The sequence below is a fragment of the Cryptomeria japonica genome, chromosome 9, assembly GCF_030272615.1.
Source record: "Cryptomeria japonica chromosome 9, Sugi_1.0, whole genome shotgun sequence".
Classification (NCBI taxonomy): domain Eukaryota; kingdom Viridiplantae; phylum Streptophyta; class Pinopsida; order Cupressales; family Cupressaceae; genus Cryptomeria; species Cryptomeria japonica.
In genome coordinates this window covers 211989428-212007214 of record NC_081413.1, presented here as the reverse complement: position 1 = coordinate 212007214, position 17787 = coordinate 211989428, and the positions used below count along the sequence as shown (strand labels likewise).

Sequence of the window (17787 nt, the reverse complement as noted above, 5' to 3'; positions counted from 1 at the left end):
TCTACAACGAGAGTATCACCTAATGTTAAAGATGTTCTTAAATTAAGAGTTGGGTCAAAAATTCGTGATCCACATCCAAAACACCTATTGGACATGACTCAAACTGAATTGTAATTTTTTTTTTTGGATGATAAGGTGTTGACTATTAGCATTTGTCAAAGGTCTTGTGAAAAGTGTAAACCTTGGTATGTTCGAATTAACAAGGAAAGAGTCACATGTTGTTGCAAAACTCATGTTCAATTTTGCTACCATTATGATGTATTTCGATATATACGTGTTACCATGCATAGTAATAGAATTTTCTAAGAATGTGGTATAAATATACCATCTGAAACTATAAAGGAGTTTATATCAAGTTTGTTTTGCAACCCACAAAATGAGCAAAATTTTCTTTTCAATGCACGTGTTTCCGGTGTATGTGATATATGTGGCAATCTTGCATTGTTGGATGAATGTTTGCATAAAAATATTTCAAATGATTTCAGACAACAATTAGTTGATGTTAAAAGATTTAAAACTATTGAGTATCCACTAAAGGATGGAAAGGTTGGAAGATGGTGCGATCTAATTACTGAAAAAGTTAGTGTTCATGTATTTATGAATGAATTTAAGAGTAAGATCATACCTAAATATGTTAAACACACTCAAAATGCTAGATGGCTCGATGGTCAGTTTCATATATGTAAGGATACATTTTCTATTGGTAGTATACTTTCGGTCGTTGATTTTGCAGAGAACTACATGCTTGCACCACAAGATGAGGTCCAATCACAATACTGCAATTTAGTGGAAGTCTGAATTTTTGTCCATATTGTCTATAGGCATGCACCAGATAGCACAGAAGAGGATCATTAAATTTTGAGAGAGTACCATTTCTATATGAGTGATAATAAATTACACTCATCTGAGTTTATCCATTATTGCTTCAAGACCTTTTTTGAGAATTTGAGGGAGAGAAATTCAGATGACACAACATCTAATATGGTCAGATAATTGCACAGGGCAATTCAAGAATGCTATAATGTTTTATTGGTTGAGTAGGATTCATAAGAAAACTAATATCAAACACATGTGGAGTTTGTTTGAGGCTGGACACAGGAAAGGAGAACATGATGGTGTCGGTACATGTGTTAAGAGAGCCCTTTACAGAGAGCAACTCAAATTCAAGGAAAAGGCTAAATTTAAAAATGCAAGTGCAATTGTGAATTGGTCTAGTACAACTTTATCCACAGGATCAAGCCAAAACCCTACAATTAGACGTTTCTTGTAGCTAGTTAAAGAGGAGAATATCCTTCCAAGATATGATTGTGATACAATCAATGTGTCAGCTAGATGGCATTCATTTAAGAGTTCTAATTCTAACACTTGGACTAAATGGACTAGAGAGCTTGCATGTTTTTGTCAATTTTGTGTTGCAGGTGAATGGGAAGAATGCGAGAATACTAAATGGGTCAAAGAATGGCAACGAAAATCCTTAACACCTAGTGAGACACAATATCAATATGTTAGAAGAAATGAAGACCCAGATCATGCATTTGCATCAGAAGATTATGATCATATTTCAGACCTCATGCAACCTAGTAATTTAATTCAATTTCTTGTTTATAAATTTAATTTATATATTTTTATGTATTGTCATATAATTTATGATTGTATTTTAATTATAAATTCTAACAAGTTTTATTTCTACATGTACTTAAATTTGTTTTCTAGGACATGTGTATGTTGTTGTTGCACATGAGGATAATGATGAGCAGGTTGAGTATTGGCTAGCTATATGTGTAGAACCTAAGAACAAGTAGATGATGATGGTTTTTAGTATCCAGTTGGGTCTGTTGTGGTACTTGGCACATGGCTACGCAAATACTTAACAAGAAGGAATGGCTTACCAGCTTATGAAGACTACCAATCAGAAAAGAAGATTATACACTATTCTCATTTGGTGGTGGCAACAAACATCAAATTAGAAAGATACAAAGGTAGACCTGCTAATAAGGTATTATGGAAACTTTTAGTAGAAGAGCATGAGGCAATCATAGACGCATTACAAAAGAGAGAGGATGCAGATGGTACATTAGGTTGAATCAAATTTATATGCATGTAAGTTTGTGTTAATTATGTGAACTCTTTTATATTCAATTATGATAATTGTTTTTCTTTGTCCCTTTAACATTGTATTTGTCTACATTTGATACAATTTTGGTTTCATAAACAACATTGTATTAGTTATCTTCTTCTTAATGTCATTTTGTACACATTGAAATTGTGTTACAATCTTTCTAATTTTTTATGATATTTTTATTTTATCGTAATCTCTTCATAGATTAATTGTAAGTTCTTGATTTTATTATTATTTTAAGAATAGGATTTTATTGTAAATTGGGATAATTATTTTATTGAATTATAAACTATTGCACTATAAGATGATCAATCACAATGTTAAAATATAAAGTCATAAATAGATCATATATAATCACTAGAGGGATCCAAATCACAAAACAACATCACATGTATAATCACTAGAGGGCACTAAATCACATAACAAGACCTGATATCATAATAAAAATGAAATGACATAATAAAAATTCCTGATGACATAATAACAAGTCCTGAAAAAATAATAACAAGGAAATGACATTAAAACAAGTCCAAATAACATAATAACAAGTCCTAAGATAACATAACAAGTGTCATCATAAAAATTCCATAATACAATAACATGACATGATCTAAAATATATAATCTAAGAACTCTCAGGTGTCTCATCTGCAGTCCTCTTCACTCCATGTGAAGGTGACTGAGATGAATCATCCTACTGCACATGGTCTTGAGATGCACCATCCTCTGTGTGTGTAGTATCAGTGTCTCCACATTCCTTTACATTATTAAAATATTTTACATGAGAAGAATATTTAACATGAGAAGAAGTTACTTGCATAATTCACTTATAAAGTAATTAAATACTGAAAATTTAAAATAAATTACCATATGACCATGCTCTACAATGCCCTCACTGGTACGTGGAGGTCCACTATCATGAACAAGAAAAGTGGTTGTAGTCAAGTTCTGTAAAAAAAACATTGTACATCAATTTTGATAATCCCTATAAAAGCTAGGTACACAGTATAAAAAAATTAGAAATTATTTTTCCAATCATCACCACAAATGACAATATTGACAGTTGCATCTAGCTCAATCCCATAGCCATACCAATACTGGTAGTGGTATCGACTTGAACAACATATATAAAGCATGAATCAAAATTGTATATATACATAAATTCTAAAGTATATATATATAGACTACAAGTTTATCACATAAAAGCATACATGTGATGTAGGCAAAGTAACTGATGGGTGAAGGCGTACATGTGATGCACCATCAAACAATCTAGAAGCCTACAATTGCAAAAAATAACGCACATGAATCAGAGTTGTACATAAATTAGTAAGCATATAAACACTTCAAATTAATGGATGAAAATCATACTAGTGGTATATGAGGCTGAGCCTTAGTGGTCCACGGGTCATGTGAAGAGCTACCCTCCTCGGTGCTACATGAAGCACTCTACAAAATTAAAATAACATATCATACACATCATTACATTAAAATTTTCATTGTTTATTTTAAATGTACATATCAATACAATGTATCTAGATGAAAGTGCATATCATAAATCGGGCAACAACATCTCTAGGTATCAAGGTAACATGATGTCGGTTCCTCAATGACGTGGTATGATCCATCCTCTATTCAGAAAAAATTGACTCATGCTATGGTTCATATGTGTATATATAAGGAATTTAATATTGCAGTGTAAATTATATAAATAAATTTATACCTCTGTAGGTTGATCATCGTCTGCCCACAGGAGATCAACATATGAAGAGATGACATCAGCATGTGCAGCCTCCTCAGCATCATCATAACCACCATGGGAAACATCAGCATCATCAAAATCACCATCTCCTCCAAGGGCAACCTCACTCTTTGGACCCATACATACATTCCCACAACTTGTGCAAACATGTGCTAAGCTGGGGGCATAGCTCACCTCGTGCAACTGTTGTACCAAATTGCCCAACAGGGCACTCAATGAACCAAGAGAAGAATACATTGCTCGATGATGGGCAAGTGCTGGAACAACCAGTGTAGGAAGAGGAACCAAGGGATCATTGCACACATGGTTTCTAACTCTGTCGCTCAATTTGGCCCCTGACCTATCCTGGGGCATGCCTCTCCCGACCCCCTAAAATGATCTAATATCAAAGTAATTGGGTTTTTTTTCCCAATTCAAATTTGACCCACAATGTTTTCAAAAAATACACGGGGACCTCATGATTGGAGTGTGGTGGATAGTCAAAGACCATCCACCACTGCACCCAAAAGTGTCTAGCTATGCTTGGGTGCCTACACAATCGAATCGAGATCAGTGGCTTCTTCGGATCTATCTCTTCACCCATCTTAGGGTTCACAAAATATTGTTTCAAATCCATTTTTGTTATTTTTAATTCATTGTCTTGTTTGTATGTTAGCCCATTAGCGTAAAATGCACATAATCCCTCCCTCCATCTAGGATAGCTATCCAACTCGCTATCTAAAGCCTGTACAGACTATACAATCCCTTGCATACTATCTACAAGGTGTAACAACTATGGAGGTGGATGAGGCTCACTTCTAATGGTATGGATATCTCTAATCAAAGAATCAATATTCCTCCTAATGGTCTTCCTCAGGTGGAGGTGGAGGTGGAGGGGGTGGAGGTGGAGGTGGTGCTAGACCTAATAGCTCATCTATCTCAAACTAATCCATTATGTGAAAATAATATGCATATATATACAAACATAAAAATTTACAATTACTATTTAATTTACATTTCACCTTCTAAAAAAACTTATAATTAAATACAATTTACCAACTTAAATATAGAAAAAGGAAACTCACATAGATATATATTATTAATAGGTGGGTCTATTTTAATAATAAGCACCATTTAAGAAATATCACCCACTTAAATCAAAGTATAAGAAATATTCTACAAAATAAAACATCATAATGCCCATTCAACTCAAACAATACTTTTTAACATCTAAAGATGCATTAGTATAAGTTCCATAAAAATCATAAAAATAATGGAGAGAGAGAGAGAGAGAGAGAGAGAGAGAGAGAGAGTAGATAATGAATAAAATGACTCCACTGAGGGCTCATTTTCGATTAAGATTTTTTTCTAGTTGGCATTTTGGGCCATCATGGTGCATTTGTATGTTTGTTATAGAGAGATGGTTTATTACAATATCTATGATAGTTGTACTTTGGGACCCATAATAGTTGACCATCTTGTCATGAGAGGTTTCTAATCGTAGTTTAATGGTAGCGTTGTGTAGAACACTTACATAACTACAATACCTATGATAGTTGCACCATCATGCTAACAAATAACATAGCTATTGGTATCTTCAACACCTCAACATACACCCAACTAAAGACAAAGATCTGGGGGAAATGGTCTCAAGACTACAACAAATAAAAATTAACATTGTTGGTGGACTAAATCACACCCAACCACATATTAGCAACTAGAATCAAACAAAAAGAAAACACATTATTTCAATCTCGATTGCAAGATCATACAATAACATACAAAGTGCATGAGGAGGAATACAAATACTTTTGACTCAATAACAAGATCAAGGTATTCACAACCATTTAAATGATGCACAAATAATACACTAAAGAGTAGGGGATTTTGAATTAAACATAACTTTGATTAATGCAAGTTGATGCAATAACATATATTTGACAATGCATCTGAAAAAGATTTAAACAAATCTCAAATAATGTAAAAATATTTGACTAAGGGAGACAATTTTGAATGATAATCATTCTATTTAATGCCACATCTAGATCTAGTACAACCTCCACAACTTACTCCCTTGCAAATTCTATTTGGGGCTCATAATTAACATGATAGAGATTAACACTTAACATAACATAAGACCAACAATTTCAAACATTTAGAATAGCCACCATAAGAATTCAAGAAAGCCCAAAAGGGGGAATTATCAATTCCAACACTAAATAATCAAAATGTCAAAAATATCAACAATAAGTCAAGTTTGACCAAGGATCAGAAAATAGATAGATGGAAAGGTTTGGTGACTAGACTAGTCATAAGAAATTTAGAAAATTTGACGCTAGCCCTTATAACAATTATAAATTCTATCAATGACCACAATAAACCACCAATACTTGAAAACCACTTTATGATAACCAAGTGACTAATGTTAGCCACATTTGAGGGAGTAACAACTACATTGTCCCCGAGAATACAACATTCAAGGTGCATTGGAGAATGTGCCCAAGAACATCAAAATAATGAGTTTAGGTAACAATAAATCACCAATACACTTAATTATGCAAATGGACATGTGTAGGTTTTTCTACCACATCCACATGAAATTCCTTTAATGAAAGGATTAGGTCACTTAGAGTACCACATTCACTAGGAATGTACAATTTTACAAGGCTAAGATGTACTTTCACACTCAACTAATGATACTTTACACATTCACTTATGCGGGGCATGAATAGAATTAAACCATTTAGAGAATATCCACACTAGGGACATGCATTTACTCCATATGAAAAATCACTACCATGGGCTATGACAAAATGATATCCACATACTTAACATGGAAAAGACAATGGAGGCACTAAGCCCCATTAACACAATGCTCCTACCATGCATGTTTTCCTTTTAATAACTTAATTATGCACTTTATGCAAGATAAGGTTTTCACAAGACTATGACAAATAGATGTTGGATATACAAAATGCATATGACCCATTTAAAATTCTTCCAGGTTATTCTTTTTAAATAGTGAAATTAATCATCTATGCTCTCACATATCGATAAAAAATAATGCAAATTAGTAACATAATTCATTAACCCAAATGATCTATCATAACAATTCACATTTCTTTCACTTCTCCACACTACTATTTCACACATGCAATAATGCATTCTCATAAAATATCAATAAACAACAAACCTTAAGCAAGCATATCAACACAAAATATCTTCCACATATCAAACATACACAACATTTTAACCTCTTTCACATTCAAATGAATCACCTCAATAACATAATTCACAATGCTTAATCATGAGCCAAATCATTAGCATTCCAATCAAATCAGAAAAATTTCTCAATCACACCATCTAATAAAACATGCTCGAGAAAGAGGACCACTTAAGGGCCACTAAGAAAGATTCAAAACATAGAGAAGACAATTGCACATGGAATAAATCTTTAGCACACTCAAGGGTCTAACTAATATTTAATAGGAATTTCTCAAACATATCATACTAGGGAAAACTAGGTAACAACCCTTGTTGCCAACAACATCCACACAACCAAAAAAGCATGAATACCCAACATGAACTCACACACAAGGAGTAACATGACAAAGAATGATCATTCTCCACATCAAGATAATATACAATAGGGGATTTTATTCTTCTCTAACAAGTGCAGAAGGGCCTAGGAGACACTCTTCCTCCACAACACATTACTTGGGTTGGTTCACATTGAACTCACTAAAATTCCATACACGGTACCAAGCAAAAAGGTATCAATCAACAATACATAAAACAAACTCACAACACAAACACTTACATAACTACAATACCTATGATAGTTGTACTTTGGGACCCATAATAGTTGACCATCTTGTCATGAGAGGCTTCTAATCATGGTTTAATGGTAGCATTGTGTAGTTCATCTTTTCAAAGAAGTTAACTTCCATGGAATTACAATTTAGTACCCTTGCAATATTTAACCATTATCTTCAATTAGGCTACCACTTTATATTTTCAACTTGATAGGAATCGACTGAGAGAGAGAGAGCGTAATGATAGAGAGGGTAATGTGTACGTGTGTGAGAGAAAGAGAAGGGGGGTTTATTGTTGATTTTCATCTAGGGTTTATTGTTTGTTAATTTTCTAGGGTTTGTTGTTCATTTATTTTCTAGGGTTTATTGTTCATTTTTTTCTATCTAGGGTTTATTGTTCGTTTTTCTGTTCAGGGTTTATTGTCTGTTTTTGTGTCTAATGTTTATTGTTTGTTTACGTTTTCATGTTTTTTGCAATATTTACAAACTAAAAACTATTTTAAACATGAAATTAAATAAAATAAAAAATGTTTTTCAAAATTTAAAACACTCAAATTAAAAAATAATAATAAATTAACATTTTTTTAATGAAAAATAATAATGATAAATTAACATTTTTTTATGAAAAATAATAAAAAAGAATATAAAAAACAAAACTATGTACCTAGAAAGAGGTAAAAAATGGTCTAGGGCATCAACTGGGATGAAAGAAATGGGTACCCGTGCTCCTCTGAAATGTTTACCCATTTTTGAAATAGTGAAAATGATGGAAAATGGTTCAAAAACAATAAATAAATACATTTAAGAAATGAGCGTCCGTTTTGCTTCAGGCACCCAAACCAAAATGAGCACACGTTTCCAAAAAATGTGTTCTCATTTTTAAATGGCTCGGGCACCCGAAGCGAAACGGGTGCCCGATTTGTAAAAATCGGGCACCCATTTCTAGCGGGCTCTTTTCCCAACCCGCAGACTTCCGCGGGATTGGGACCCAACTTTGCGCATTTACCCATATCTCTATACATTCCAACATATACATCAATTGTTAATTATTCAAAAGTAAAATAATTAATTAAATTAAGTCAAATATAATCAACACTTAAAATAAATATATAATTAATTCCACCAACACATTAAAATAATTAACCCAACTTAACACATAACAACCACATACCACAAATCAGAGGCATCGAATAATTGCCTAAATGGCGATCCGATTAGGCTAACAATAGACACCAGACAATACTCTAAAATCAAGAAAGGCTAAGGGTAACAAAGACGGGGCCTTATGTTCAACATAAACCAACATTAAATGCCACATAAAAGAATGAATAAATATTATAAACCCGACATTACTATAGAAAACCAATAATATAACATTCACAAGAAAATAGTATAAGTTTAGTTGCTACAACATAGGTTTGAACATCAAAACCCTTATAAAAATAGTCATTTTCCATCCTATGAAAACATTACCAAATCATATTCATTATAAGCATCAAGTCTTAAGCCAACAACACATCCTCAATTACCCATAGTCCCAACTGTATTACTTAATATTTAATATCTAATATATCTATTGATAAAATCTTTGATCAAGAGGCCACCATACACAAATACGTAATCCAATACATTTGGGTACAATTCTATAAATCTTTGGGTTGCACGCATAAATAATTCCAGAAATAATTCAATCATTTTAGATGAAAATTTTGACCAAAATGGGGGCTTTGATGAAGGGAATTTTTTGGAAGGAGGAAATGGGTCGATACGTTTCTTGGAAATTTTGTTGAAGTTAGAGCTGTCTTGATGAAGGAGAAGTGGGAATTTGTGAGCAGACGATCAAATTTGATTGACTGAAGATTGAGAGGCAAATTTTTGCTAGTTTATAGGTAAGAATACAAGCAGCTAATTGACACTGATTAATGACAACATAAACAAAGCCGTTGTACAATTTGAGATTGAAAAGAGATATATAAATCTCATTTCATCACTTGTTCTTCCAGTCGATCGATTGCACAATGTCAAGGGGTGGCTTAAACAACACACACTAAGCATTGACTACTTTGCAACATGTTTAGAAAATGTGGAAGTATAGACAAAGCACATGAATTATTTGGTCAGATGCCTCAAAGAAACAATGTTTGTAGGATATGCACTCTAATGAAATGTTATGATTGCAGGATATGCACAAACAATGTTTGTTTAAATGGATTTACAAGCTTCCAACAAAATCTAATCAGTGGGTATAAAGTCTGACTCTGCAATGGCCAGTAGCCTTTGCCCTTTGCAACCTTTGCTAGCATTCTTCCAGTCTGTATGAAAATGAGAGCTTTGGAGCAGGGTACAAACATCCATCATAGAGATGTTGTAATGCAACTTCCCAGGTAGACATCTATGCAAAATATGTAAGCTTAGACAAGGCACATGAACTGTTTGACATCATGCCTCGAAGATAATCGTTCTCTTGGATTGCAGAATGTTAACCAAATGGATTATGGATATCTTCATGGATTGCCAAAATAGCCAATGATGGTTTGTTAAAAAATATTATATCTTTAAGAATCTTAAATATTTGTAATTTCCTTATTCATCACTATAAATCTAGTCTCTATAACATAAATAATATCAATTGAAGAAAACCCATGCATGACATTCAAATCAATTGAGAGGAAGAGTACTCACATTTACAAGAGCAATGATGTCAACAATTTCTTCCATGCTTTTATTCCAAATGTAATATTGTCTCATGACCTTAATAAGTTCATTTTCACTAATAAGGGTATAAATATTACACACAAACATGCAAGAGATGACAACGGTGAAATTATGTCAAATAAATATTTGATGAGATCCATACCCAGCATTTGTAAATCTAACTTCCTTAGTATCCATAATGATGGCTTTCTACTATAATTCACCACCAAAGTGAATGAGAAACTTCATTGGAACCTTTTCAGTACCAAAAAGAGCCTATGCGGGTTGAGGTAGGTGGGAAGGGTAGGTGGGAAGGAGAGAGAGAGAGAGAGAGAGAGAGAGAGAGAGAGAGAGAGAGAGAGAGAGAGAGAGAGAGAGAGAGAGAGGATTATCATATAGCTAGGGAGTGAGAAGCATCTAACAAAATAGTGAGGCAAAAAACCTCTTGAACTAAACCAAATATGTGGGAAGTATCAATCCAACATAAGAGTTGATTGGTACATGGCACCAAGGAATGCTCATAGAAGGTGGAATGATTATAGAACATCAAGATTAAATATAATGTTGGTCCCATATATTGCTAAGGCTAGGCCAACCATTGATAGCATTGTGTGACAATTAAAGATGTTAAACTACCTAGTATAACACAAACTTCACTCAAAACTTGATGTTTAGTCTATGATTAATTAAGCAACGTTTATATATATATAGAACCATCCCCATGAAATTGACCTTATTTTTTGTTGTATAAATCTTGCATGATTTAAACAATAATAAGCCAAGAAAAAGGGCTTCAACTTCTTCTTCATTGTAAGATCAATTCCCTCAAATCATCTTAAAGCCAACTTTTTCTAGGATTTTCATGAGGAACCTCCAATTACTTCATCATATGATTTGGTAATATTAATCTTGATTATCATGCCTTTTTATTTGTATTGGAAATTAACTGATTGCTTTCATGTCTAGTGTTGATACCTTCATTGATGGATCTTTACATGATTAAACCACTTTGTTCATGGATATTTAGAAAAAGGGGCAATATTTTTAGATGGTTCTTCCTTGACTTTAAGAGGGTTTCATATAGATTGTTACAAAGGGATTTTATTTTAAAATAAGAATTCTTGGGGATTAGTGTAGTAAAAGTTGAAGTCATTGAAGACATTAAATTATCACAATACATGTTATAGACTTTGAATACTTCTAGATTTGACTATGTAAAAATTTAAATCTCAACATTTTGGATCATACTCTACATGATACTTCATTAGGAAAAGTGAGCTAGAGAAGAGTGAATTATTATGTATGATGATAGACCATAGAATGATCCAAAAAATTGAGAGACAAAATTTCACATGGTCAAATCCAAAAGTTTTCAAATTCAAAGGACAATTGAGTTCTTTAAGTGCCTTTTGTATATTTGGGCTTCACTACAAGCCACCACAATTTATTTTTTAATTATATACCAACATTTCTAGAAGAACACAACATAAAATTTATTAGGTGTTAGGGATTTGTTTGAGTTCACTTAAAAGAAATCCTAATCGATCCCCTCCTTAGTGAAAGTCACCATTAAGATTCGACTATCTTCACTTGTGATAATGAAGGGAATGAGCTATAAGATGTCTATTTGTTCCTACATGCTTCAATTCTCCCCACTTTTTAGTAATTTACTAAAAAGAAGATTGATTCAATCCTAACGAGTTCACAATTAGTGAGCGATCCTCTATGGCATTTGATAGAAGTGATTATTTTAGCTTCTTATTTCCTTGGTTAAGTTGTGAAAATGCTTTATGTTCTTTTCACCTTTAGCTACCTAAATTTTTCAAAGAATTTATCTCTAGATTTAATATTTATTATTTTGTATGTATCTATTAGTTTTGAGATAACAGATCTTGCCTTCATGAATTGATCCTAGTTTATCCTTCTAACCCTGATTAAATTATTTAGAGTGTTTAGTTCCATTTTAATCCTTTCTTTTTCAATTAAATATTATTAAAAATTCGTAAATTATTGTTTCAATATTTATGGATATTTAGGACTACAATTTTTTCACTAGAGCACACATCGTGGTGCTTCTTACTTTTAGAAGCTCACTCCTCTAATGTTTGATAGGATAGATATGAATGATTGACCTTAAACTACATGTTTTTAAAGATGAAGGTGCATTCAGGGTTTAGATGATCTTCCATGACTAAGTCAAAGGAAAGTGATATAAACCTATTTTAAAAATTATATTATCATTATGATCAAGCCATTTGGAAAAGAAAAGAAAAATATCCAATCTCTTAACTATTTTTCTCAAACCTAGAATTTTGTTTGTCCATGTGAGTGCTTCATTCCTAGAACTAATAAATCAAGAGTGTTTTCATGTAGATAAATGAATTAAAATCAATTTGTGATTGAGTGTCCCAAGTCTTATACATCTTTTTTTGTCATTTTAGGTCATTATTATATTAAATATTCACATAGCATGTATAATTAATTTATTTATGATGGGCTTTAAAATGTAATAAATTATCTCCTATAGTTGTTATCTCCAAAGGGTGGGGTAATTAGGTCTATATATGATGAAAAACAAAATAAATAGTTTGAAGATAATATTAGTTACCTAAAAGATATTCCACTTGATTATTCGGTATATCCTAACTATTTTGACAAATTTTTGAAACCATTAGAGGTACCTATTGCTTCTATAGATGAGACATTCATTAATGTTGAAGTTGTGATAGCTTATTTGCCTCTTTGAAATTGATTTTCATTTTTATAAAAGGATGTGTGTGTGTGTGTGTGTGTGTGTGTGTGTGTGTGTGTGTGTTTGTGTATGCGTGTGTGTGGGTGTGTGCGTGTGTGTGTGTGTGTGATTGTGTGTGTGTGTGTGTGCGCACATGCATGTGTGTTTGTGTGCATGTGTGTGTATACGTGCATTTTTGTGTGTGTGTGTGTCTTCTATATTACTTAATATTACTTATTGCTCTAGACTACCTTAGAACCTTAACATTTTTCACCTCTTTTCTACCATTTTATAGACAACAAATTATCCATACGAAATATTATATACTTGTAATCTCCATCCCAAACCACCTATTTCACTCTTCTTCCATTTTGTACATCTTTTATTTTTCCTTTACCTCTTTGCTTACCTAAATTCAATCCAAAAAATAGTGTATATAGCATCGAAAAAATTCCACATTTGATTAATATTATTCACAACATATCGAAAAGACAAATACCACACTTACTGTGCCATCAACCAAAAATAATTTACTTCCATATTCAAAGGGTTCAATAATGGAGAAACATCCATGCGGTGCTCAACACATGTCCTGAAAGGTTCAAGAAATACTTATCCTCTATTGGTCCAAAATTTAAATCACTTTCCATGCATGAAAATAATTGCAACCATGCACAATTGCCCACCCAATAGATGCTCTCAAACTAGTTTACTATCTTAACATAGGGTCAAGGAAAAATGGGCTAAAATAGGAATCCAAGTGTCTTAAAAAACTTCAAGACCATAGTTAACAAAGACTCCTTAGGCTAGCTACCATGAGAGTGTAGGGTATGCATAAAAACTACTATGAAATTGCTAGTCAAACTAGTCCACATAGTATTAGAAACATAGGAAGTTGCATGAAAAAATGGTACATAGAGTTTAGCATCATTAAAATGATATTTTTAAATCTTGGTACTCTATGTTTGAAGATGCTTAGATGAGGACAATAGACCATAGAATATGGGTAGCATGATTTCCTTCTCTATCAAGGAAGAAATTAATGAGAGTCAGATAGGAAACTTGAAGCAAACTGTGAAGATTTTGAAATATTCCACCCCGAGTTCGAAGGCTTGACACATGGGGCAGATTTAAGGCAACTATCAAGGAAGAAATTAATGAGAGTCAGATAGGAAACGACTTAAATCACACACATTAAGTTAACATTTTTTAGATTTAAAACTGCTAAACATTAAGATTTGACTGATACTTTCTAGGCTTAATATATTGTTTAATGGATATGGTCATACTAAGAATACACTTCTAGGCTTATAAGTGTTAAACACTCAAAGTTGACTAACATTCTCTAGGTTTAATATGTTGCTTAGTGAGTATGTTTTAAGGCTGGCTAATAGATAGAGGCTTTCTAAAATATGAGTCGCTGATATTAAAGACATGACTTGCAAGATCAGAATGTGGCTGTGCAGTTTATAGATTGCAGAAGAAACTGATTTTCTTTTTCTCAATTTTAGCGACTAGATGAGAAAATGAAAAGAAGCAGTAAACATTTTGGGCGCGAGAACTCTTAAATCTGATGGGCAATGTCCACATAATATAGCCTATCGACTAATTATGTTGCAATTGATGTAGGCTGAGCACTTCATTTCAAAGTTAAAGTTCTCATGTAATGATTTGGATTAGTTTAAAGAATAGCAGAAGAATTTAGATTAGCTGTAGAATAAAAAGCATTAACAATATATAATTTTTTTAATAAAAGTTTGAAATTCTATACAAATAATTGCCAATTAGATACATTTTTAATAGAAGGTAGACTAAAGTCTATTGTATTAAAAATGAAAATGACATGCCCATTATTACATATGTCAAAATACTTTGAATAGAATACACACTAAAGTCTTTCTTATTTAAAGGGGACATGATTGGACATGTCAAGTTTTATAAAATATGTAATATAAAAAACTTGTAATTTCAAAATTTAATATAGTTTGACATTTTAGGTAATGCATTAAAATTTGTAATTAAAAAAAAAGATAAAAAATGACTTTTATACTAGGGTTTTCAATATGACTAGGACACTCAACCATATATATAATAATTATTAGTGAATTCAATACCACAACTACACAACTTTATAATCATGTACTGTACCATAGTTGGCCCTAGCAATTGCTGAAATCAAATTTATTTAAGAGGCCTCGGAATGAAACGAAGCGTAAAAGAAATATATCGGCGCAATCAGGTAGTGTTGGTGTCCAAGTCGTTGGAAGTAGTTTCTATAGGGGTGACACGACTTAACCACTGGTCACAGAAATCATCCGTGTAGTTTTTTTTGGTATCGCAGGGATACCTGTGAAGGCACTCGTCCCAGCAGCTGCTCTCCAAAGGATGCTTCTCTCTCACCACTTCCCAAACGGCGGTGTTGCACTTGAACCCTGATCCCAACGCAATCTGCAGCACGCGCTCGCCAACCTTGAGCCGCCCTTTTGCATGCAAGTACGCCATTTCGTACCACACGCCGCTCGTGGATGTGTTGCCGAAGCGAAAAAGCGCCATACGCGACGCCTCCAGATCGTACTCATTCAGCTTCAGGCTTTTCCCGATTCCGCTAATGACGCCGCGACCTCCCGGGTGGACGCAAAAGTGCTGGAACGCCAGCTTGAAGTTGGGAACATAGGCCTCCACCTTCATCTTCAACAATTTTATGCAGAGCCAATTGTAGGCGTAGTACAGCTGCTCGCGCAAGGGAAGAACTTTGGGGCCGAGCTTGGCTAAGTTGGTAGTCAAGGCCTTTGCAGCAATTGTGTGTAGAGAAGGGCGGAGACGGACCCCGTAGACGCCGTCATCGTCCTCCGTCACAGATATGCAACCGTAGGCCTCCTCGTCGGCGGCCACGTTGACCCGAACAGTGTGGAGCAGCCGCAATTTGGCTCGCGCGGCGTCTTGCGGTTTGTTGGAGAGAAGCAAGGCGGCGCCGCCAACTCTGAAGAGGGAGTTGGTGAGCATGAAGGTTCTGTCTTTGCCGGGGTAGTTTGCATTGACGGTTGTGTTCTCGGTGCAGAGGATGAGAGCGTACGAGTCCGGATTTACGAGCAACAGAGCTTTGGCCATGTTCACCGCTAAAACGCCGGCGCTGCACCCCATGCCAGAAAGATTAAACGTCTTCACGTTTTCCTTCATCTTATAGTGGTTCGCAACAACGGACGCGTGCGACGGCGTCACCGTGAAAGTGGAGACCGTTACGATGAGTATATCGATATCTTGCGGCGTGACACCCGTCCTGGCGAACAGCTCGTCCGCCGTTGCGAAGAAGGTCTCCTCCATCTCCACACGCGCTTCCTGCAATGTCGCCACCATTTCGTCGTTGAAAACGAAGCGCGGCAGCGAAGTCTCTTCCCCCAGACCGGAGCGCAGAAATATTTTCCACTGGAATTTGGAATGTTCTGGAATGATAGGCTCCGTCCTTGCCGAAAGGTAAATGCTCATCTCCGTGTTAACTTGGCGCTCCGCCGACGGTTTGTAGCAGGTGAAGTCGACAAGATAACATTCTCGCCACCCTCGTTTGCCGAGGATTTGAAGCAGCAGCCACCCCAGTGCCGCCGCCACAAATAGGTGCGCCAGAACTGAGCTGATGCGGAGAAGCAGCAGTAGCAAGCATACAAAACCAACCCAAGGCTTCATATTGTGCTTTCTGGTAAGAAGACGAATCCTGGTCTTCTTTAAGTAGAAGAGGAGATGGCTAAGTATCTAATAAACTCCGTACGATATAAATGCTAGCTTATCGTTGAGCGACCAAGTCTTCTTAATAAAGACGTCAATGGTGGCTGGCGAGCTATCGCTTCTTGTAATAATTCTTATGGCGAATCTCAATCCATGCAATAAGTAGTTTGTTGAAATATAGTGACATTTTGCCTAAACAAATAAAATTAAAATATGTAATTAACTTTGTTAAATAAGTTTTGGAATAAGAAGGTAATTGGTTGCCGACTGTTACACGGGCTTAACAATTCGTTCTTGATGCTGTAAAATGCAATTACTTTTTGAAATTCTAAATGCAATTACTTTTTGAAATTCTAACATGCACATGTAGTACGAGACTAAGAGTCTATGATTTTTTCCTCATATGGTACTATTACGGTCTTTATTTTATAAGATATTGGTGAGAAGTAAATTGGGTTTTAAGATAGAATTGGGTTTTGGACTTGTAAAGAATTTATTCTCTTTGATTTCAGATTCATATTGTCTTTTTACTTCTTTTTTGATTGGTGGAATGTGTGGCCCTTCGGATAAATTTCAATTTTTCACTTGATTTTGATTTAGTATTATATGTCAATACTTTGCATGATAATGGGACCCATGGATTCTTGTGGGATCTTTGCTTCATATTTTAGGGAATCCAAATCAATTTTAAATCCCATTTTATGATCAACTAGGGAAGTTTTATTGGAATCTTGTGTCTTTCATGATTGATTCATTCTTTAAGAGAATAATTCAAATGGTGTGTGCTTTTGTTAGTCCTAATTGGTGAATTTACGTGACAAGTGGTCAAGTTTGGTGATTAATCATTAGACTCTTTAATCTCAACCCTTCATTTCAATTTAACCTCTTAATCCTATTCATTCTTATCATTCACCTTTCCACCTGTTAATCTCACCCCTTCATCTTTACCTAACCTCAAATATTATCAGGGT

The 17787-nt window shown here is 34.3% G+C and overlaps 1 protein-coding gene across 1 annotated transcript; it reads right to left on the bottom strand.

The window, feature by feature from the left end:
* Positions 1–15167: 15167 nt before the first annotated feature.
* On the bottom strand, positions 15168–16872 carry LOC131044525 (3-ketoacyl-CoA synthase 8). Its single transcript, XM_057977871.2, has one exon. The coding sequence runs from the start codon at positions 16775–16777 to the stop codon at positions 15335–15337; it is 1443 nt and encodes a 480-aa protein (XP_057833854.2). The 5' UTR covers positions 16778–16872; the 3' UTR covers positions 15168–15334.
* Positions 16873–17787: the final 915 nt, after the last annotated feature.